General features: G+C 48.4%; 2 protein-coding genes across 2 annotated transcripts; both read right to left on the reverse strand.

Moving 5' to 3' along the window:
* Nucleotides 1-994: 994 nt before the first annotated feature.
* Nucleotides 995-11636, reverse strand: EDC3 (enhancer of mRNA decapping 3). The gene is made up of 6 exons (XM_015820967.1): nucleotides 11473-11636; nucleotides 10047-10357; nucleotides 8286-8618; nucleotides 3813-3966; nucleotides 3482-3699; nucleotides 995-1329 (listed from the first exon to the last, which is right to left on the reverse strand). Exons 1-6 carry the CDS (start codon nucleotides 11634-11636, stop codon nucleotides 995-997), a joined length of 1515 nt encoding a protein of 504 aa, XP_015676453.1.
* Nucleotides 11637-16052: 4416 nt separating this feature from the next.
* LOC107291915 (cytochrome P450 1A5) lies at nucleotides 16053-21797 on the reverse strand. Its single transcript, XM_015820966.1, has 6 exons — nucleotides 20790-21797; nucleotides 19992-20118; nucleotides 18638-18727; nucleotides 18121-18244; nucleotides 17371-17457; nucleotides 16053-16341 (listed from the first exon to the last, which is right to left on the reverse strand). The coding sequence occupies exons 1-6, from the start codon at nucleotides 21621-21623 to the stop codon at nucleotides 16053-16055; spliced, it is 1551 nt and encodes a 516-aa protein (XP_015676452.1). The 5' UTR covers nucleotides 21624-21797.
* Between the last annotated feature and the right edge of the window lie 1752 nt (nucleotides 21798-23549).

Here is a 23549-nt window from a genome sequence, read left to right on the forward strand (position 1 = left end):
GACCACAATTGTTGCAAGCCAGTTGCCTCTTATTGGGTGTCCTGGACTACCTGACGACATCACGTCCGTTCTATAAGCACTGCTGGGTGCTTGTTTTAAAGGGAAGCAGGCCATTGTGCCGGGATTGAGTACTTCAACCTTCCTGGGCCTTTGTATCCAATGGGAACAGCAAGCACCCAACAAAGTTCCTAGTCCTTTCTGTCCTGTGCACATAGTCGCACGCACAACCAGAAGGGGAAAAAAAAGGAATAGCCGTTAATCAGCGTATGCTCTTCACTGTAAGATGGCAGGACGCACGTTACGGTGGAAACCTAAAAGTTGGCACTATCTCCTCTGCTCCTCAAGCACCCCGAGCCCCTGACGACACCCACACAACGTTCACGAGCAGAAACGGGAGAAGCAAGGGCTAGTTTTAGCCACGAGCGGGGAAACGAGGGCGGGTCCTGGAAACGGAGCACGTTACCGTGCCACGGCGACCCAAAGGTGGGCATCCAAGAACACGCGAGCTTGAAAGAGAGAAAGGACAATCCCAGCACAGCCAAACTGTGGTCGTTTCCTCCGGTGATCCTGGAAGGCAAGGGGCAGCACCCAAGCAACCTTTCCCGCTCTAGTGCTGAAAGAAAAAAAGAAGGGGAAAAAAAAAAAGAAAACCCAAAAGTTGAAAAGAAAAATCACAACGGTCTGGTACACAACCAAACCCAGTAGGGCTCCTGGCGTGAGTGGACCTCCCTGCTCATCTTCCCACCACCAACGGTGAGCGGGTTGAAGACGTGAGCTGCCTTCTTCGGCAATGGCACAAGAGCGTGGATGGCTCAGAGGAAGGGGAGTCCTTGCGGTTCTCCCCCCACCCCCCAGCGCTGCGCCGCTGCTCCTTGGAGCAGAAACACAGCCCGGAAGTTAATATTTCCTTAAGGCGTCCAAACGTTTCGTAACGGCCGGGATCCGTCGGGTAGTCGGAGGCGGTCTTCTTCCCCTGGACGAGAGAGGCTTTAGCTTAGGTCGAGTGCAGCGGGATGACAAATTTGCAGCCAAAAGGCGAGTGGTAATTTATGCCCACCTCCTGGAACACTTTCCGGGGGATGCCGATGTCGCAGAGATATAGCCGGCCGGCCCTCTCGCTCAGGGGCAACGGCAGTCCCAAGGCCAGCGACCACTTGGCGTCGACCTCTTGCTCCATTTCGTTCACGGGAGGGTCCAAGCTGAGGACGGGGGCTCTGTTCTGGTTGGCCCAGTCTACGGCCGCCTTGTACCAAGGCTGGTCCCTCAGGAAAGCGTTTTCGTGGCAGTCCAAGCAGTTTATCACGAGGTCCACAGGCGTCTCTGGGAGATCTACGGTGAGGGAGGAAAAGAGAGGGCCTTAGGCATTGGGGCTGATGGGATGTGATGCTGAAGTGGGGGTGAGAGCCAGGTGCAAATCCAGCCCCGGCCACGGACAGCTTGGGACCGGTTCCTCTCTCACAGCACTGCGGTGGAGATCAAAAGGGAAGCCCTCCGCGCATGGTGGTGGAATACAAATCAATAAAGCCATAACGTATAGGAGGTTTTGCAGGAGTCTCTCAAAAACGCCTAGTAACCACTCAGAAAAGGACTTTGGGGGCCTCTTAGTCTAATCCAGGGGTAGGCAACCTTGGCTCTTTTATGACTCGTGGACTTCAACTCCCAGAATTCCTGAGCCAGCATGGCTCAGCTTGGAAACCTCTCCCTTTCCCCTCAGCATGGCTGGCTCAGGAATTCTGGGAGTTGAAGTCCACCAGTCATAAAAGAGCCAAGGTTGCCTACCCCTGGTCTAATCTGTCGCCTCTGCCTGTGCCCCAATTCACCTGTTCGGCCTTTATCCCTGAGATGGAAAAACAAACCAACATCTCCCCACTAGATGGAGCTAATAAGGTTCAAAAATGTAACAGGCGGGTGAAAGCAGCTAACTAATGCTTTTCCCATCTAGAATCTTTACTAGACCTCAACTTCCTTGCCTCTTCCTCAGGGCACAAAGTCAATCAATGGGAAAAGCAGTTATAAATAAACCGACGCCTGCATCCGGGCCCTAGATCTCGTGACAGGGCCGTGATAACCAATCATTGTAACATCCTCATTAACCCCTTTAACTATCCTTCTATCCTTATTTCTGCTGCCTTTCCGTTCTAAGGATAGAAGGATAGTTAAAGGGGTTAATGAGNAGGGCCCGGATGCAGGCGTCGGTTTATTTATAACTGCTTTTCCCATTGATTGACTTTGTGCCCTGAGGATGTCGGAAGGATCCGACGAAAGCTTGGCCCCTATGATTGTATGCTTTTAAAAGTTTTTAAGGTTTTTACTAAACTTTTAATTGTCTTATATTCTCCTGGTGTTCGCATTTTTATTTTGTACCATGGATATTCCCAGGAGTCATTCGTCTGTCTTTTATGTTATTTGCAACCATATATATATATATATATACTAGCCATCAGTGGGGTAGCTGTTTTTATAGGAGCAGTGCCTTTTGCACCCGGCTCCTGGGCCCCGGTAATCCTCTTGCGTTAAATTCTTAGCTGTCCTTCCGCATACTGCTACACACACACACACACACACACACACACCAAATCTGCCACACACACCCCCCCAAAGCATGATTGGATTACAATTTCCACCACCCCACCTTCTTCCTAAGCCTCCCCCTCCCCCTTTAAAACAAAGACATTTGATTTTAAGAGCCTTTAAGGTACCAAGTCTTGACCTCGCCTCCTGAGAGGTGTTTGAAAAGGTCAAGGGAGTGCACAGCCTTTAATTGTGGCACGAACCAACGTTGAAAGGCAACATGACTCCTGGAGGCTTCCAAGAAGTGATCCAATTTTTTGAATCACTTAACTGACGGTTTTATGGAGTGCTTGGAACAGCCCGGTTCAGGCTTCCCAATTTCAAGTTTTTAGAGGGTGGGAAAATCTGGGTGGTGATCTGGAACATTTTTAGTAGCAGGCAGCTTTTTTTAAAAAAATTATCCTGTTTTTCTGTTTGTTATTTTATTGTGCTGGCTTTTACCGTGTTTATGATTTGGGGGCTTATTCATTAGCCATCTGAAGACTTTGAAATTGAGAGATAAATTTGAGGGGTCCTTGGTGCTCTCTGAGCTTGCTTGTTTTCTTGCAGATGTTTCATTACCCAAACTAGATAACATCATCAGGGCTAGTTAATATAGGGCTAGCACTGATGATGTTCCCTAGTTGGGTCATGAAACATCTGCAAGAAAACAGGCTCAAAGAGCACCAAAGACCCCAGAGTCTTTCTCCTCCTCCTCCTCCCTCTTCTCTGCATGCAAACCCCACTCCCTTCTAGCACTGATGATGTTCCCTAGTTGGGTCATGAAACGTCTGCAAGAAAACAAGCAAGCTCAGAGAGCAACCAGGACCCCACATTTCAACCCTGAGCTACAAATATTCTCCTTTATTGGTAGAGAGAAATTTAAAAGGCAGAGCGAATCCCCCCCCCCCCGTTCCACATTTGCAGTTACCTTTAATGCTGGACACCTGCTGGCCTTGCGTCTTGCCGAACAGGGTCAGCTCGTTGGTGATGGAGTCCAGCATCTTGACGAAATTGGGGAGGAAGAGAATGACATCCACGTCGTGATTGGAGAGGTGTCGCCCACAGCTGATTCCCTGGGCCCCTTTCACGTGAGGGCCGCACAACAAGGCAACGGTAGGTCGCTGATGAATGTTTTTGGGATTCAGCCTGAAAGCGAAGGAGGGTTTACTTTCGTCACGTGTGGATCTGCCGGCTAAGGTGCAGAAGAGGAAGCCCCGCTTGTCGCCACCGCTCTAGGAAAAGAACTTCCGAATCTTTACCTGTTGGGTCCTCCGAGCAAACTCAGCGCCATCTGGCTGGCACACACCCCCGCCATCTCCAGCCTTCGCTCCAGCGTCAAGCCGTGTTTCTCAGCCACGGAAAGCAGCTTTTTGTGTAGCTCGTAGGAGACACTTGGGACCACCAGCCCAGAATCTGAAAGGCCAGAATCAGGAGTTAATAATAATAATAATAATATTAATAATGATGATGATGTTGGAAGGGACCTTGGAGGTCATCTAGTCCAGGGGTTTCCAACCTTGGCAATTGTAAGACTTGTGAATTCTGGGAGTTGAAGTCCACAAGTCTTAAAGTTGCCAAGGTTGGAAACCCCTGATCGAGTCCAACCCCCTGCTCAGGCAGGAAACCCTACCCCATTTCGGACAAATGGCTGTCCAGTCTCTTCTTAAAAACTTCCAGTGTTGGACCGCTTCTGGAGGCAGGCTGTTCCACTGGTTAATTGTTCTAACTGTCAGGAAATCTCTCCTTAGTTCCAGGTTGCTTCTCTCCTTGATTAGTTTCCACCCGTTGCTTCTTGTCCTGCCTTCTGGTTCTCTGGAGAATAGCTTGACTCCCTCTTCTTTGGGGCAGCCCCTGAGATACTGGAAGGCTGCTATCATGTCCCCCCTCGTCCTTCTCTTCGTTAAACTGGACATATCCAATTCCAGCAACCGTTCCTTATATGTTTTAGCCTCCAGTCCCCTGATCATCTTTGTTGCTCTTCTCTGCACTCTTTCTAGAGTCTCAACATCTTTTTTACATCGCAGTGACCAAAACTGGACACTTGGAATACCGCATCCAGTTTTGGTCACCACGATGTAAAAAAGATGTTGAGACTCTAGAAAGAGTACAGAGAAGAGTTATCCAAGAGCAAAGGGATTAGGGCAGACCCATCCCCTACGTCACCATCCAAAGGAAGGTCAGGCTCAAGCAACAGGACTTGACCCTTTTCAACTTGGCCATCCCACTCTGGAATTCTTTAGGACCGTCGACACAATGAATGGCTTTTTCAGTCACATGAAGCTGAAGGAACTATGGCTGCTCCCAATTCGATTGGCCAGCATGTGAACAAGCCTAAAAGAGAAGCTGGTTTCAGAGCCGAGGGACAGAATCCAGACCGTCGAGAAGAAGCAGGGAGGCTGTGCTCCTCCAGATGTGTCTGAACTACAGTTACCAACACCTCATGCTAAAAAAGGGAATTACTGGGAATTTGTGCAGCTATTGGAAGCTATTGGAACCTCATCCCTTCCTTAAGGTATGGCTTACAGCTACAGAGAAGAAAAAAAAATGATTATTCTTAAAGATTATTTCAGTTGTCCCTCAGTAGCCTCAGTGCCAGATCTTGATGGGACACCTACCGAGGTAATCACAAGATGTTTGTATTTTTTTTAATAGCAATAGAACCTGGTTTGGTTTTGGCTTTAGAGGGATGGGCAAATTCAATCAAATCGAAGTGAACCCTGACTTGTGAATCCAACTGGCAACAACAGGTTGTTTTAATGTGTGTTGTGACAAGCTTATTACAGAAAAAAAGGGAAGCCGAACTGTATGTAGTTTGACCTTGCATGTTCACAGTCAATTAAAGTAGCTGCCTTATCTTTATTGGCTTTATTACATTAAGTATCAATGCTTCGGCTATTTTGTTCTTGAAACTCACACTAAAACAGTGATAACTTTATTGCAAAAAAAAAAAAAATCCCCCCAAAACCCCAACCACCCAATCCTAGATGTTCAAAGTCAGAGAGACAAAAGCACTGGTTACAAAGAAGAGGGAGTCAAGCTATTCTCCAAAGCACCGAAGGCAGGAGAAGAAGCAACGGATGGAAACTCATCAAGGAGAGAAGCACCCTGGAACTAAGGAGAAACTTCCTGACAGTCAGAACAATTAACCAGTGGAACAACCTGCCTCCAGAAGCGGTGAATGCTCCAACACTGGAAGTTTTTAAGAAGAGACTGGACAGCCATTTGTCTGAAATGGTATAGGGTCTCCTGCCTGAGCAGGGGGTTGGACTCGATGACGTCCAAGGTCCCTTCCAGCTCTTCTGTGATTTTGCTAACAGAGCGGTTGTAAGTGCAAACCCACTGTTCTCTGTGGGCAGAGTTTGGGAAGTAAGCAAGCGCTTAGTGACCGGTTGTAAACCGAGGACTCTGCAGCACCTCTGAGCCCCAACGGTGGTGAACGGAGGGTGCAGAGTTGGGCTATTCTCCAGGGAAACGGGCCTCTTTGGACATGATATTTGTGTTCTAGTTTCGCCGGCCTCGCGTGCCTCCGCAGCTCTTGGCTCGCAATAGCCCTTCATGTAAGGGAATCTTGTTGGGAACACGAGAGAGATAAGGTGTGCGATTACACAGCCCGGCTGCACGCAAGGCCAGTGCTGCACTACGGCTGCACGCTGCTCTGTGCTAATCGCTCCCAGCGTGAGAGCACCCAGCGGACTCCCCTCCCTGCTTCTCCCTCACGCAAGGGCAACCAGTCGGACCAGCTTATCACAACCAGACTTCTTAAATAAACTCAGGAAGGGCGGCAATCAAAAAGGTAGCGTGTAAAGCTAGAGGGGAAATATATATATAGGTAATTACAGAGCTGCAACTGGAGGCTGGCCCGGAGCCAGATTTAAATTACACTCGGGCTGGGAGATAGAAGAGTACAACAGATCAGCTCAGGACTGAATAGGGCAGTGATGGCGAACCTTTTAGAGACCGAGTGCCCAAACTGCAACCCCAAACCCACTTTTGTATCATCGTGTGCCGGGTGGACGTGGCCCACTGGGTGGGCGTGGCTGCGGTGGTAACGGCAGACTTGGGTGGGACTAAAAATTTCAATCAATCAATTCCAACTTTCCAAGATCTTTTTTTTCCCGCGAGAAGTTGCAATTGATTGATTGATTGGACCTTTTTTTTTTGCACATGGCGCAGGAGGCCTAAAGTGAAAAAGTTTTATAAAACCCAGCTGAAGGCCTAGGACTGGGGCGACGGTGCGAGTGCCCACAGAGAGGGCTCTGAGTGCCGCCTCTGGCACCCGTGCCATAGGTTCGCCACCACGGGGATAGGGTATCACTGCACTTGCCAACCGACACAGCTTTGTGAAGGACACTGAAGGAGGCAGTTACACTTCCTTTGCTGGGCTTCTGCTTTTCTCCCACTCTTTATTCTGATTTATTTCAAATCCCCCCACATTTGCCCCAGGCCTTTTTCACCATTGCTTGCTTCTATGGGGTTGCCTGCAACCATGACAGGCTTTTTCCCTGCACAAACTATGTTTTCTCCACTAGACTGCGGTCACCCTCCAATTCAATGGGTCACGTGAGAATCGCAGTTCCACTCTGAGGCCTAATCCGATTTGCTGGAGGCAACTGGGCCACAGTTCCGCGGAGCATCAGGGTGCCAGCGGTGTCCAGATACACCTGCTTGCTCCAGTTCCTTCTCTGTGCAGAACATTTAAAGTAGATTGAGAGTAACCACACCGCTATTAGACCTTCCTTTTCAAAGCAGCGCCCCAAATAATTTCCTAAGGCTTAAAGGAAGTCTGTACAACTTACAACAGCCGTGTCAAACACAAGGCCCGGGGGCCGGATGTGGCCCGCAAAATGGTTTCATGTGGCCCGGGACGCCATCCTGGAAACAGTGAGGGAGCGGCCCCCGCTGCCTTGGCCCTGGCCCAGGCCGACCGGAGGGAGCCAATGTACAATTTTGTGGTGGCCATCTATGCTGAAACGCATTCAGTCTTAGCTCCACAAGGCCGTCTGGAAACAGCGAGGAACCAGCCCCTGCCGTGTCAGCCCTCCCCCCTGGGTGCATGCTGGGGAGGGGTCACCCTTTGTGAGGAATGAAGAAATGGACCATGCCCTGGCACTTGCCCCGGTCCCCCCCCCTTCTGCCAGAGACCCTCAGATCTGTCCCACTCCTGCCCAGGCACCCTTGACGCGAACAATGTAGAGCTGGCCATGCCCACCCAGTAGGCCACACCTGCTCCAGCCACACCCACCCAGTAGGCCGCACCCACTCTGGCCACACACACACACCGAGGGCAACCGCAATGCTGATGCGGCCCTCAATGAAATTGAGTTTGACACCCCTGACTTACAACCCCAGTTCAGCCCAACAGTTCTGGGACAGTTGCCAAGGGAGTTTTGCCCCATTTTACGAGCTTCCATTCCATAGTTGTTAAGTGAAACACGGCTCTTGTTAAGTTAGGAACACGGCTGTTAAGCGAAGCTTGTCAGAAGGTCGCAAAAGTGGATCACGTGAGCCCCCCCCCCTCGGGGATGCTGCGACCGTCATAAAAGCGAGCCGGTTGCCAAGCATCCGAATTTTAAATCACGTGACCATGGGGGAGGGGGAGGTGCTACAACGGCCATAACTGCGAAAAACCCTCGCAAGTCCATTTTTCCCGGTGCCATTTTCACTTAGAACGGCCGCTAACCGAACGGCCGTTAAGTCGAGGACTGCCTGTGGGTGGGAAAAGCCAAGCTCACCAGTGCAGAACTCTTTGCTCGGCTGGGGAACGGTGATCTTCCTGTACACGATGGGCTCAGACGCCAGGATGTTCTCATCGTGGCGATAACGGGCGGCCTTCTCACTCGGCGTGCCTCGGGAGCGGGTCCCGCTCTTCCTCTCGTAGGTCTCGATCTCCTCGAACACGGCGGCCTTGTCGAAAAGGGCCAGGTTCCCCTCAAAGTCAAAGTCGGTGTCCGGGATCTCTTCAATGTCGTCCCCAAAGCACTCGTCGTCCTTGTTCTTCATCGGGCCGTTCTTGGGGCCGCTTTTCTTCGGGGTCACCTGGTTGGGATGGCGGCTACTGGACGACCCTGGGAGGAAGGACAGTAGGGTCAAAGGAGCAGGGGATCTGCTTACAGCAGAGGTCCCCCACCTTTTGGGCACCAGGGACCGGTTCCGTGGAGAGGTTTTTCCGCGGACCGGAGGGTACGTGGTTTTGCGTGCTGCCTGCATCCTGCGGATGGGGCTTTGCTTGTTTGTGCGGACCGGTTGCTGGCATGCCACAGCCCGGTACTGGTCCATGGACCAGGAGCTGGGGACCCCTGGCTTACTGAGTCATCCTCCACTTTGCTGGAGGATGAAGCCCCCAGCGCTGCCTTTTAAATCGTTCCTCCTTGGCTGCAAAATGCTTAGGGTGGATTATGGTATCCTATGGTATCCTCAATTTATGACCGGTTGAAGTTACGGACCTCCCCAGGGTTACTTAAGACCAGGGTTCCACGTTCAGATGGCTGCCCACCCAGTCACGGGATCACATTTCAAGTTCTCAGCCATCGTCATTCACAGCTGTTTGCAGCATCCCGCAATCACATGACTGCAATTTATCAGAATCACAGAGTTGGAAGGGACCTTGTAGGTCATCTAGTCCAACCCTCCCCCCCCACCCAAGCAGGAGATGCGGTTTTTGCTGAAAACCACTTTTATTTTTGGTGCCTGGCAAAAAACGCCCACGGCAGACAGTGGATTCCTGTTAGGATTGCTGTGAAAAAGGTTGTTAAAATTAGGAACGGTCAGGGGGTGATCTGCTTAATATCTGGCACAATTTATGGCTCTAATTCCAGGTTCAATTCCAGTCGTAAGCTGAGAGCGGCTTGCATCATAAGGTTTTAAGACTCGCTGTATGTGAAAGTTACTGCACTAAACCACTGTTCATGTTTACCATTTATATAGTATATAACTAGCTGGGTTCCTCACTCCATTCAGCTGTTACAAGACATCAGTAGCTGGGTCCAACCATCATGCTAAGCCAGAATGATGCAAATCACATTATGGCTTAGCACAACAAACGAAATCAGCTTGACCGTGCCCACTTTAAAAGCCAGTTATCTCCAGCCTCCGCTAGACTTCTTCCCTTCCCTTCCTAATACCCCTATTTTGAACCAGTCAGTCAAAGGGGTGGTGCCAGGCTCCACAGTGGCATTCTGCATCACAGCAAGAATGGTATAAAGACCCGTGAAGTCTTTGCTTCTCTCTCGCCAGACCACAGCTAGAGTCTCAGTGCACAATGCTGGGCACCACATCTTCAAAAGGATATTGACACGGCTGGAAGAGGTTCAAAGGACAGGAATGAGCCAAGGTGGTAAGGAAGTGCCTTATGAAGACAGGTAGAAGGAACACGCGCAAAGGCAGCCACCTTATCACCGGCAGGGCCACGGTCCGCATCTCAAGAAAGAGGAAGCTGGCACAGCAACCGAGCCGCGCCAAGGTGGGACAACGGAGACGACGCCAAAGAGACTCACACGAGTTGTGCCTGCGGCGGAAGTTTTTTGAGGGGTTCAAGGATTCCATGTGTCGATCCACGTAGCTCTTAGAACACGGGTGCAGCTGGGGAGAAAGGGCAACCTCTTGGCTCTTGGCATCGGTTCTCCTGGGGATGTTCTGGGGGGCACTGCTGGGCTTCTTCAGCAATTTGCCAGTGCCGTTCTGACTGGCACCACCCAGGCCCTCGAGAGCGGGAATGCCAAGGTCGGGGTGCTGGAAATCTCCACACTGTCCGTTATCGCCAAGGCCTGGAATCTCCAGAATCTTCAACTCGGTGATGTCCCCAGCCCTAAAGAGGGAAAGAGGGCCAGAGTGGGGGTTAATTGCCCACAACGCTTGCCTCTCGTCGCATCCTCTGCCCTGTTCTGCTCACTTCCGGCCAGCATCAGATAGAAAAGGAAAAGCTATGCATCTTGAGGGCTTCAAGCTGGGGAAGAGTGCTGTATAGGAACATAAATCACCCTGGTTCATAGTTTAACCACCAGAAATGACACTCTCAGAAGAACCTAAGTCTAGGTCTATTCAGTCACTTAAAGATGACTTCAGGTAGCCGAAGATTTACATTCTTTAATGTAACTCACTTTTGTAAGAACTGACAGACTTCCAGGCTGCTGGTTTCCCCCCCAAGCATGGACAAAAAGTCCCATCAACAACCCAAGAACCATAATCCAGCCATTTTCAATTGTCCAAATGTATACCCATTTTCCATTTTCAAAAGATGCTTCCAGCTTTCCAAATAACCCATCCCCTTTATAAACACATATTGCAAAAAAAAAAAAAGAAGACAGCAATTCAATTTGACATCAGCTGCTCGAAGTTCTGAAAGATAGCCATAGCTCTTCGTTATATACCGCTTCCCACTGCTTTACAGTCCTCTCTACGCGGTTTACAGAGTCAGCATATTTGCCCCCAACAATCTTGGGTCCTCGTTTTACCGACCTCGGAAGGACGGAAGGCTGAGTCAATCTTGAGCCGTTCAGGATCGAACTGCTGGCAGGGGGTAGAGTCAGCCTGCAATGCTGCATTCTAACGACTCTGCCACCACAGCTCTTAATAGCAATAGCCCTTAGACGTATATACCGCTTCACATCCCTCGCTAAGCGGTTTACAGAGTCAGCATATTTGCCCCCAACAATCTTGGGTCCTCGTTTTACCGACCTCGGAAGGATGGAAGGCTGAGTCAACCCTGAGCCGGTGAGAACCGAACTGCCAAACTGCAGGCAGCCGGCAGGCAGCAGAAGTAGCCTGCAGTGCTGCATTCTAAGCACAGCGCCACCAGGGCTCATATGAAATATAAACCACCATATACCACGAATGTGCCATGCCTCCTGCTATATTTTCAGGAAAAAAAACGACAACATTCCGTTTTCGAGCCTCAACGAAGAGTCCCGGAGAAGCGTTTACCTGAAAGTAACCTCGGGTACCAAACATTTGACTCCGTTATGGAAAGGCCGTGTGAGTGAAATTGTCTGGCTAGCTTGATTCACAGCAGACACTCTTCCCTGGTAGACTCCCAGGCTGTCTCCACAACTGATTGAGACGATGCTTCCAAGCCAATCTGTAGCCATGATTTCCCGGATTGCTGCAAAACAATCAAAGAGATGATGAGCTAATATATACTGCACCAAAAGAGAGTGTTTACAGCTCAGGGTCCAACTGTGGAGTCCTTGATGCTTTTTGAGCTTGGTTATCTTGCAGACGTTTCCTGGGCCAACAACATTACTTCATTACTCATATGTATGTATGTATGTATATAGCACGTGTATAGTCATAACACAAGTGGCCAGTGAAGTCAAGAGTATGATAGGTTTTGTGTGTTAGGTATGTATATGGTTTTGTATGTTAGGTATGTATATGGTGTTGTGTGTTAGGTATGTATATGGGTAGATATATTCTGTCTTTTGAGAGCAGGCTCCAGAGTTTCATTTTTAATGTGGGTCAGGGTGCTCATAAAAATGACAATAAAGGTTATCTTATCAATATGAGATAATCATCAGAGCACCATCAACATCACCAGAGCACTGATGAGGTTATCTAGTCAGGTGAGGAAATGTCCCCAAGCAAACAACCAAGCTCAGAGAGCACCAAGGGCTCCACATAGATTGCACCGAAATAATTCCTGAAATACGTTGTCTGTTAAGGATAAATCTTTTATTCGCTCCCTAACAGCCAGGTGCGTAGGCCGGGTTAAGAGGGCGATTGCCCAAAGTTATTCAGTGGGCTTGGCTGGTCCATCGGTCTGCCCATCAGTCACTTTGTCTGTATGTCCATCTGCCTAGCTGTCCGCCAACCTGTCTGTCAGTCCTAGCTGTCCATCAATCCATATGTCCATCCACCTATCACAGAGGTCCCCAACCTTTTGGGCACCAGGGACCGGTGCCATGGAGAAAGGTTTTTCCGCGCACCGGAGGGGGTGTGGTTTTGTGTGCTGCTTGCATCCCAAGGATGGGGCTTTGCTTGTTTGTGCGGACCGGTTGCTGGCGGACTGGGGGTTGGGGACCCCTGACCTATCAGTCTATCTATCTGACAGATGGGCAGGTGGGCAGACAGATGTGCTGGCTGGGAATTCTGGGAGCTGCAGTCCACACGCGTTAAACTGGCTGAGGTGGCGAGTTCAAACTCTGCAGCAGAACCCAGAGCCCACTGAAGAACTTGGGACAGTCCCTTCCTTAATTCCCAGGTCTATGGGGGGGGGAGGATAAAATGGTGGGGGAGGGGAAAGTCTCCCCCACTGAGCTTAGGGGAGGGGGGTAAGCTCCCTTTTGGGGGGGAGGAAGAGCAACCCCTCCCCAGACTATCACGGCAAGGGCGTCTGAGGGCAGACTCGAACCCGGGTCCTCCCCCCCTCCAACCTCTCCCCCTCCCCAGCTCCTCAATTCTGCTCTATGAACCGAACTTGGGAGGGGAGGAAGTGACGTCACTCCCCTTCCAAAGGGGGCGTGGCCGAGCCAAAGAGGGCCAACAGGGGGAGGCTCCCCTCGCGCCTCCTCGCCCTGCCTGAACGGCCCCAGGCGGGAGAGCGGCGGCGGCCCTGGCCGGCGGAGAGGCGGGGACCCTGCGGCCCCCCCACAGGCCCCCCCACGGCCGCCTCCACACCTGGGACGGGGAAGCCGAGGAACCGCGGGCTCCAGCCTTCGCCTCGCTCGACCCTCCGCTTCGGACGCCTTCGCTCCGGAAACGTCGCCCAGCAGGGGAAGTGGCCATCACTTCCGCTTCCGCCTCTCTTTAAGGCACTCTAGGGATGAGGCGGAGAGACGGTGGCTTTCGTGGGAAGGTATGCTGGGGCGCATGCGCGCGCGAGAGGGGCAAGGCGGTTGGAATAGGCGCTCGCGGGGTGCTGGGCATGCGTATTGGCGATATTGGGGAAAGCTGCGGATTGGTGCTTAGGGAAGCTGGATCAGCGTTTTTCTCGACCTTTAAAGTGTCAGGACTCCAATTCCCAGAATTCCTCGCCTAGCAGGCTTTAAGATGGGTGGACTTCAACTCCCAGAATCCCCCTGGTTGGGGACTTATGGGAGTTTTATTTATTTATGTTATTCAGCTTTTATAACTTTGAAAATGGTAATTTTATAACTTTTTTTATAAGTGAATTGAAGTTCAGGCGTCTTAAAAGTTGCTAAGCTTGAGAAATACCGAGCTAGACCATAAGCCAGACCTTGAAATGTTGTAATGTCTGTCAATGAGTCAAAACTTTGTGGGGAATTTAGCAAAATCGGTGCGTATGCAAAAATGCATGTGTAACTGTAAATGCCCAATATATTATTTAGAAAAGCGTCAGGTCACCGGTTTTTATTACTGTTTTCCTAAAGGTTTGTATCCCTTTAAAATATTATCCGATTTTTTCCTCTAAAAGAGCAATTGACAAATTCACAAACCATCTTGTAGAAAGCCATTTTTATTTTTATTTTTACAATATACATATAATACTTAATAGAGATTTTCTGGGTCATCCAAAATTTAATCTCTAGGCAAGAATGTGACATATACTTCTGCAGAATCAGTGGCTCGTAGGCAGATAATTGATACATAAAGTGCATTTAATAATTCGAAGCACCTTTTTCAAGCATAATTCCCCAGTCATCACACTTAAAATGATCGTGTTTTGTTCTTTTTTTTGGTTCATATTTTAATTTCAGTTTTCTTCTAAGAATTTCAAAGTATGCATACTATTTTCTGCCATTTGTTCCACAAGAAACCCTACGAGGTAGATTAAGATAAGAGATAGTGGCTAGTTCAAAGTCATAACACAAGTGGCCAGTGAAGTCAAGAGTATGATAGGTTTTCTATTCCTTCCTTTTCGATTCCTTCCCTGTCATCTTGCAAAGATTTGGATCCCATCCCTGTCACCTTGCAGAGATCTAGACCAGATCATCCCTATCCTCTTGCCAACCTCTAGGTCCAGGTCCTGTTACCTTGCCAAGATCTAGATCCAGATTCCACCCATGTCACCTTGCAAAGTTCTAGGTCCACCCCACCCTGTTCTCTTGCAAATATCTAGTAGATCCAGCTTACATCTATTCTTTTGAAAATATTTAGATCCTGCTTCTATCCCTGTTATTTGCAAAGTCCCAGATACTTTCCCTTGCAAAAAAAAAGAAAAAGAAAAACCTCTTTGTTCTGTATGGCTGAGTATCTTAGAAGGCGAACTGGGGTGTGCACATATGGATGGCCACCTGCTCTGGTGTACCTAGATGTGTTGATGCATTCCTCTCGCACATGGATAACGAGTCTGAAGGACTCTACATTTGACATACAAAGAAGTTGCTGCATAATATACATGGGGAAAAATGCTGTCCGTGTTCCAATACAAGGGCCAGAATTTTAGAAATGCTTTGGGGTGGTTTTTCAACAAGACCTCCAACCTGTAATAATTCATCACTGTGCTTCTCAGTTTTACACTTGTGATAAGAACCCCATGAGCCAACACAGTGCTAGGCTGCATTAACAGAGGGATAGACTCAAGATCACGTGAAGTGTTAATACCACTTTACAATGCCTTGGTAAGGCCACACTTGGAATACTGCATCCGGTTTTGGTCACCACGATGTAAAAAAGATGTGGAGACTCTAGAAAGAGGGCAGAGAAGAGCAACAAAGATGATCAGGGGATGGAGGCTAAAATATATAAAGGACGGTTGATGGAATTGGGTATGTCTAGTTTAATGAAGAGAAGGACTAGGGCAGGGGTAGGCAACCTTGGCTCTTTTATGACTCCTGGACTTCAACTCCCAGAATTCCAATTCTGGGAGTTGAAGTCCAGGAGTCATAAAAGAGCCAAGGTTGCCTACCCCTGGACTAGGGGGACATGATAGCAGGGTTCCAACATCTCAGGGGCTGCCCCAAGGAAGAGGGAGTCAACTTATTCTCCAAAGCACCTGAAGACAGGACAAGAAGCAACGGATGGAAACTAATCAAGGAGAGAAGCAACCTGGAACTAAGGAGAAATTTCCTGACAATTAGAACAATTAACCAGTGGAACAACCTGCCTTCAGAAGTGGTGAATGCTCCAACACTGGAAGTTTTTAAAAAGAGACTGGACAGCCGTTTGTCTGAAATGGTGTAGGGTTTCCTACCTGAGCAGGTAGTTGGACTAGATGACCTCCAAGGTCCCTTCCAACTTTATTACTATTATTATTGTTATAACTCCATGCTGGAAAAACAATTTCACTCAGTGTGGACTATCTAGCCACCCACATCACAGGATTATTCGCGGATTCGAATGAAGTGCCTCTTTAGATCAGCTTAGGCTCTGAGACAATTCAAAGGATATTCTGTGTTAATAAAAGACCTCATGAAAGCGCGCACACACACACACACATACACCCCGAGATATAAATCCCCCATTTTTCTTTGCAGCAAGCTAGTAACATCGTTGTGGGCAGCTGAGCCACACACCAAACCAAGCAATAAATCCTATCAGTTAAGTAACCCCTTGCCCCCCTTCTTGGACAAAGGTCAGCCTCCACTCTTTGCAGCTCTCCCTTGCTAGAAACGGGGTTTGACCCGGAAGTGTTCGCATTTCTTATACTTCATGGTCAGGCCATACTCGGGAGTTGCATCCATCATCTCTGTGCCAGACAGGGTGAATTCCAGTTTCTGCACCAAAGTGGTCAGAAACAGGAACACCTCCAATTTCGCAATGTTCTGTCCAATGCATTGCCTTTTGCCCAAGCCAAAAACCATCACTTTTTCACACTCTGCTCGGTTGATTCCTGTCCCGTCAGTCGCAAGAAATCGTTCCGGGTTGAAAACAGAAGGCTCATTCCAAAGTTTCCTAAAGGGAAAAAAAAATGCAAACAAACCATCTAGGTCAGGGGGTCTTCAAACTTGGCCCTTTTATGACTTGTGGACTTCAACTCCCAGAATTCCTCAGCCAGGCGCGCGTGCCTGGCTGAGGAATTCTGGGAATTGAAGTCCACAAGTCATAAAAGGGCTAAGTTTGAAGACCCCTGATCTAGGTTATCTCTTTATGAAACCCCCAAGGCAGAGTAGGAGAAAGCACACATTCAAATATCCTTTGCCTAGCCAGATTAAATCAACCACATTCGAGTTGGAACATGACTCCTGAAGTTGCCAACCCCTTCCTTCGGTAACAATCTATGTGGAACCTACTAAGGTTTTGTGAAGATTTCATCCAGTCTCTCCTTTTTAGCCAGATCTTCCAATTGCCAAATGGATTTGGTGATCAGGTAGATCTTCTGTGAGTGTATTACACATACTTCTTAGGGAACAGATGTTGAGTTGAATGATTTGAATCGAATTGACTCAGCATATGCCCACAATTCCTCTAAATGTAAATTTCCAGATGTGTGGACTTCAAATCCCAGAATTCCACAGCCATCTTGGCCATTGATGAGTATTCTGGGAACTGAAGTTCACCAATTTTTAAGGTGCGAAGATTGGGAAACCGGAATCTAGAATAAAGATGGGAAGGAGCAGACAGCCCATAGTCCCCCTTCCAAAGGCTTGTAGGAGGCCTCTAAAGCCCTCATTATTTTTGCTACTAGTACTTAATCCCAAGCACAAGTACAGGTATATTCAAGTTTGATTTACAACCACAATTGCAATTAGCTACGGGGGCTGTGAAAACTATTTGATTCAGTTCCCCAAAGGTAAGTCTTTTTAATATGTGGAAGTAACATACAGTAGTAGCCCTTACTACAACTCTTTAAAGCAGTTATGAAATTTAAGGCACCGCATGGCAGTAAATGCAACTCAGATTTTACAGTAATTGACTGCACAAAGAATTCTATTTGTGCTCTGCTTGGCAATTAAGTAAAGAACTATTCTTGGCAATACTTACGGATCATGGTTGACCTGCCATTGGTTCACAAACACACAGGTATCTCTAGGAATATAGAAGCCATTCAAAACTGTATCCCTAGTGGTGCTAAACAGAAAGAGAATGTTTGCAGTAAGATAACAGACTGACTAGTATTAACAGAACCACATGAACACAGTCGGTCCTTTTGATAAGATTCAATCAACTTTTTTGAAAACATGGAATTTAAGCACACAGCAGGCCAAGCAGTTGACAAACTACTAACTCTTGCTAGTCACTAATAGTATTTTCTGTTACCCTACAGTCACCATGGGGATGTGTTCACACGTCACACTAAGACACAGTTTGCTGAAGTCTAGCTTTTTGAATCTACCACAATGAGCTGAGTTCGCCCACAACAAAATCAGGACTATGTGTTAAGTTGCCGTTCACAAGATCTATTGCTTAAGCCTACGCAAAAGAATCCAGTCAATGAAAGTTCAATATTAAATTGGCTCCAGAGAAGAGTCAATGGGATTCAAGAGGGATTGGATCTGGAGCATTTGTGGCAACCTAATGATTCTAAGCTGATGGCAAGCTTAGCTCTGCCTCCCAGCTCTGCCTGCTCTTCTCCCACATATTTGTTCCAAACTCTCTGGAATCCCCCCCCCCTAAAATGATGGTGGTACTTTAAAATACCTCAGGAGATCCTGGATCACTTGCCCACTCCTTTTTGTCATGTTGATCTCTAATTTTCTAACATAGGTTACTCTCCAGTCAGTTCAATCTTACCAGTGCGGGATTGTGAAGGGAATGAAGGATGAATGCCTGAACATCTCGTAGATAAAAGCTTCAGAGTAAGGGAGCATGGCACGGTCAGAGTGCTTGGGTGTCCTTTCTCTTCCAATGATTTGGTCTGTGCGTCAGGAGAAAAACAGAAATAAGAGTCACTTTGGTCTACTGGTGAAAGCACTTAAACAGGAGGCAGTGAGTTCAGGTCCCATGAAAGCCAGGTGGGTGACTTTGGGCCCATCACCAGGAGGCGGTGAGTTCTAGTCGCGCCTTAGGCAGGAAAGCCAACCGGGTGACTTTGGGCCAGTCCCTTTCTCTCGGCCCAACTCACTTCACAGGGTTGTTATTGTGGGGAAAATAGGAGGAGGAAGGTGTGTTGGATATGTTCACCGCCTTGAGTTTCTTGTAAAAAAAATAAAAGCAGGATACAAATCAATCAATCAATAAGATTTACAGAATATCAATGGAAAGCCAGACTTGGAAAGGGACTTTTAAAGCTCCACAGATTTGGATTTACCTAGTTCTTCTTGAATTCTCCTCTGGGTTTCTGGGTAAGTCACCAGATACAGAAGGCACCAGGAGAGAGAAGTAGTGACCGTATCAAATCCTGGACAGACACAAAAAAAAAGGGCGGAAAAAAAGCATTTAAGCATCAAATGTAGAATTGCAGATTGGGGTCTGGGTTTCCCTGTATGATATTAAATGCTTTCATTTAACCACCAGCATGTGAGCCATATCTAATGCTACGTCATCCAGGGCTTAGCTCATTTTGGAGAAGCAAGTGTGCTCAGAAGATGGCTTGAGTGAATGGCATCATTTTTGCCAATCGCCAAAGGCTTTCAGCCTGAAATCACACTGGCTTGAGAATTCTGGGAGATGAAGTCCACATATCTTCAAGTGGCCACGGTTGAGAAGCACTGACCTCAAAGGTCTCCAAATGATAGGGTTAAATTAAATCTGGAGGACTCTATTGAAAAAAATATGTTACAGCCTGCCAAGTTGAAATTTTTATTATCACATGCAATACTACCAAGGATGATGAAGATGACTCATCTCCTTCCCATCTGTCAATTATGTCTTGACCCAAAAAAAAAAAAAACAAAAACAGGAAAGATACAGTAATGCAGGGGTGTCAAACTAAATTTCATTGAGGGCCGCATCAGCATTGCAGTTGCCCTCGGGGGGCTGGGGGTGTGTGGCCAGGGTGGGTGTGGCCTACTGGGTGGGTGTGGATGGAGTGGGTGTGGCCTACTGGGTGGGCATGGCCAGCTCTACATCGTTTGCGTCAAGGGTGCCTGTGGGGGGCTGGGCAGGAGTGGGACAGATCTGAGGGTCTCTGGCAGAAGGGGGTGGGATTGGGGCAAGCGCCAAGGCATGCTCCATTTCTTCATTCCTCACAAAGGGTGACACCTCCCCAGCATGCACCCAGGGGGCGGGGCCGACACGGCAGGGGCTGGTTCCTCGCTGTTTCCAGACGGCCTTGTGGAGCTAAGACTGAATGTGTTTCAGCATAGATGGCCACCACAAAATTGTACATTGGCTCCTGGCCGGCCTGGACCAGGGCCAAGGCAGCGGGGGCCGTTCCCTCACTGTTTCCAGGATGGCTCCGCGGGCCACATGAAACCACTTCGCGGGCCGCATCCGGCTCCCGGGCCTTGTGTTTGACATGTCTGCAGTAATGGCTGAGAAACGTGGAATGATGGGACGCAGTTTGTGCATCTGGGTGAATTATGAATCAGAGATGGGTCTTGATGGCTACAAAGGTTTATTTTCTTTAAACGCATTGACACCTGTCTGTTAAATGGATGTTGCTGAAATGGTCCTGGGGAAGAAGAAAAAAGGGGCTTGCCTTTAGGACAAGGGTTTCTTACCAGCTCCAAAGAGTTCGTTGACGATACCAACAATGTTCTGATCCTTGAGGGCATTGTTGCCATTTAAGTTCAGTTTTTTATCCTGGCAGAAGCTGATGAGGGAGTCCGTGATATCTCGGATGTTGTCCTGGAATGCAGACCAGAAGGAGAGATGTGAGACCAACGTCCAGCCCGCCCGACTCTCAATTTCATGAAGAACGAACATTGTTATTTAGACGACCACATGCCAAATACTTTTCTGCAAACTAGGTCACGAGGAGTCGTTCTCACTGAGTATTGGTTAAAAGTGGTTTGTTGAATAAGCCAGGATTGGCTGGGTCCACATCCTCTACTGACTCGGGTAATATTCAAACCACAGTGTTGGAATTCACCCATCACATCAAGCCATGATGGGTCCAGTTTGCTTTGCTTAGCCTGCTGTGCAAAGTCAGCCATAGTGATTAACTCAATTAATAAGAGGTGATCAACTTAACACATTGTTCCTCAGCTTCAGCAATTTCAAGATGTGGGGACTTCAACTCCCAGCATTCCTCAGCCAGAATCCTGGGAGTTGAAGTCCACATATCCTGAAGTTGCTGAGATTGAGAAAAACTTATCTAAGGCATTAAGACAGGGGTCTTCAAACTTGGCCCTTTTATGACTTGTGTCTGGCTGCGGAATTCTGGGAGTTGAAGTCCACAAGTTATAAAAGGGCCAAGTTTGAAGACCCCTGCATTAAGACCAGATATAACCCCTTCCAACGCTTCCCTCTAAGCCTTGCTTGGTGACTATATACAATCCTAATGTCTAATGACACACCTTGTCAAAGCCCTCATAGTGTTCTTCAACCAGCTTCTGAACCAGCATGTTGAATCGCTGGTTCAGATCTTTGAAGGCTTCCATGCTGCGGCTGGGAAGATATTGGAGGATTGGGAAGAAATCAGCTGGATTTCCAGATGCGGCCACCAGCCCAAAATCATTGTTGATGTCCACTATCTTCAGAAGTTCTTGGTCCTCGTGGTTGTAACGCTTCCCAAAGCACATGGCACAGATGACGTTGACTACGGAGATCACCACATACTGGAAGGGCTCAAAACTCTCCTTCTCTCTCATCAGATCTTGGAATTTCATGACCAGGTACTCTGCCTCTTTGGAGACGTGCTCCTCCAGCAGGCTAGTCGACGAGTTTGGGCTGGTTGAGGTCGCAAAGGTCTTGAGGGCATTCTGGGCCAGCTTTCGGCGAGTGCGCCAGCTTTCCTCAGAATTCCTCCCAAAAGTGAAGGTCTGACCATCACCAATGAACTTGAAGCTGTGGAGATCTGGGCGTGCAGTAAAGTCACTCCCTTGCTTCACTAGGGCTTGCTTGATGGTTTCCAGCCCGCTCAGCACCACCACGGGCTTTGCGCCAAGATGAATTAACATGACCTCTCCATACTTCTGGCTCATCTGGGTCAACGACAGATGAGGATTTTTCCCCAGGTCTAAGATATTTCCAATCAAGGGATACCCCCTCGGCCCTCGTAGCTTCCTTAATCCTGGTGGGATCCGTTGCCGGATTCTGAAGAGGAGCAGCAGGAGACAGAAAACAGCAGTGCCGATCAGGATTTCTGGGACAGAGACCATGTTTTTGCTTCCGATCAAGACCGACTTCATCGTCCTCAATAGGCTGGTGAGCCAAGAAACAGAGAAGAAAGGAAGAGGATGAATGTATGTATTTATATATCTGTTTGGTATTGCGTAGTGTTCATCTTTTTTTTTTAAACTTTGTCAAAATGCTTCTTTAATTTCATATGTGTACATGTGTCTCCCAATATAGAGATATTGTATTTGGACATTACTTAGTGTCAGTGTTTTCCCAGTTTTGTATAGGCTTCTCAGATTCCACGTACCAAGTCATAGTTTTGGGTTTATCATGCTTCTAGCGGACTGGGAGATTCTTAGCACCCCTGCCCCATTTAAGGGGCGCCCGTACTTGGGGCCATTGTTAGGTTTTGCCGCCATTAACATGATTTTCCTGGGAAATATATAGTGTAGTAGTCTTCCCTTTGCTTTCTACACCGCTGTGCACACGCTCTTCAAGTGCTACTCAGCAGCACTTTTTCGTGTAGCTGCTGATAAAAACAGGATCGCCAACGTCCAATAATGGATATGGCACAAGAAGAAGTACATGTGTCTACAGCCCAAAGAGCCATCTCAAAAAGGTAATTGATGACTTCCATTTTCAGCTCGCCAGCTGCTGGTCTTCTTCAAGGAAACTCAAACAAAGAGAACGATGTTAGTTTGTTTACTGAAATGGATGAGACTCTTTCTAGAGTGCAGAGAAGAACAACCGAGATGATTAGGGGGACTGGAGGCTAAAACATAGGAAGAAGGGTTGCAGGGTTTGGGTTTGGCTAGTCTAGAGAAAAGAAGGACTGGGGGGGGGGGACATGATAGCAGTGATACAATATTTGAGGGGCTGTCACAGAGAGGAGGGGGTCAACTTATGTTCCAGAGCACCAGAAGGCAGGACAAGAAACAACAGATGGAAACTCATCAAGGAGAGAAGCAAGCTGGAATTAAGGAGAAACTGCCTAACAGTGAGGACAATTAACCAGTGGAACAGCTGGCCACCAGAAGTTGTGGGTGCTCCATCACTGGAGGTTTTTAAGAAGAGACTGGACAGCCACCTGTCTGAAACGGTCTCTAGGGTCTCCTGCTTGAGCAGGGGGTTGGACTAGAAGACCTCTAAGGTCCCTTCCAGATCTAGTCTGATTGAAATCTCAGGGTCCTGGGATTGTCATTTGCAAACTTCGCAATGGGGGAAGCCAACTTCCCTTAATGACCACAGGATTCACTTAAGAACTGCAAATGATTCGGTTAACAGCCATGGCTTAAAGGGTCCTAAAATTAGGCACCCCCCCCCAACTGCTTTGCTTAGCCACAGACATTCTGGACCTGTCATCGTAAATCAAGGACTATCTGTGCATTCATAGATTCAAAGCACCCTCACCTACAGAAGGACCCCTTTTTCAGGGGTTTCCGAACAGGTGCCAATCCGAATTCACCCGCTAGACTAGAGAGAGGGACGCAGAATCCACATTCTGTGTTTCACATTTTATCTTGATAAAAGAAGCGATCCCCAGCGTGGATTTACCAAGACCAAAATCAATTTAAATGAAAAGCAGGGTTTTTCTGGAGGACACGCGTGGAGACACTCACCCACAGCCCACGTTGGGAAAAAAACCGGGGGAAATCGAGGCGCGGACCTCCGACCTGCTCTGGATTCGCTCGCCCGGCGCCGAAAACGGCTTCACTCCGGCGTCGCTCCGCTTTCTCCGGCGAAGAGAAGATGCCCGGGGGATTAAACCGCAGCGCAGAACTTCGCTGGCTTAAAGCGCCGCTCGGTTCCAGCTTTATATGCCCCTCCTCGGGCTCTGATTGGCCGCGGGTTTTCGCGTCACGTGACAGCGGTTCCTCTTGAAACCCAGGTTGGGTCACGCTGACACCAGACGCGCGTCCGGGGTGCGCTTGTGGACGGGGGCAATGGTGGGGCGCAATTCTCCCGGTTGCCAATGGGTTTACTCGCGAGTAAAGGCA

This window comes from Protobothrops mucrosquamatus, unplaced genomic scaffold (assembly GCF_001527695.2).
Source record: "Protobothrops mucrosquamatus isolate PMUCROS unplaced genomic scaffold, P.Mucros_1.0 scaffold1225, whole genome shotgun sequence".
In the NCBI taxonomy this organism is placed as follows: Eukaryota; Metazoa; Chordata; class Lepidosauria; order Squamata; family Viperidae; genus Protobothrops; species Protobothrops mucrosquamatus.

Excerpts from the sequence above, each read along its gene's own strand:
- EDC3 (XM_015820967.1), bottom strand. The coding sequence starts at position 11,636 with ATGGCTACAGATTGGCTTGGAAGCATCGTCTCAATCAGTTGTGGAGAC. Across the intron at positions 8,619-10,046 it reads CCGCCGCAGGCACAACTCGT|GGTCGTCCAGTAGCCGCCAT; the intron begins GTGAGTCTCTTT and ends CCTTCCTCCCAG. Across the intron at positions 3,967-8,285 it reads GAGCAAAGAGTTCTGCACTG|ATTCTGGGCTGGTGGTCCCA; the intron begins GTGAGCTTGGCT and ends CTGGCCTTTCAG.
- LOC107291915 (XM_015820966.1), bottom strand. The coding sequence starts at position 21,623 with ATGAAGTCGGTCTTGATCGGAAGCAAAAACATGGTCTCTGTCCCAGAA. Across the intron at positions 20,119-20,789 it reads ACTATGAGGGCTTTGACAAG|GACAACATCCGAGATATCAC; the intron begins GTGTGTCATTAG and ends TCTGCATTCCAG. Across the intron at positions 17,458-18,120 it reads CCCTTCACAATCCCGCACTG|CACCACTAGGGATACAGTTT; the intron begins GTAAGATTGAAC and ends CTTTCTGTTTAG.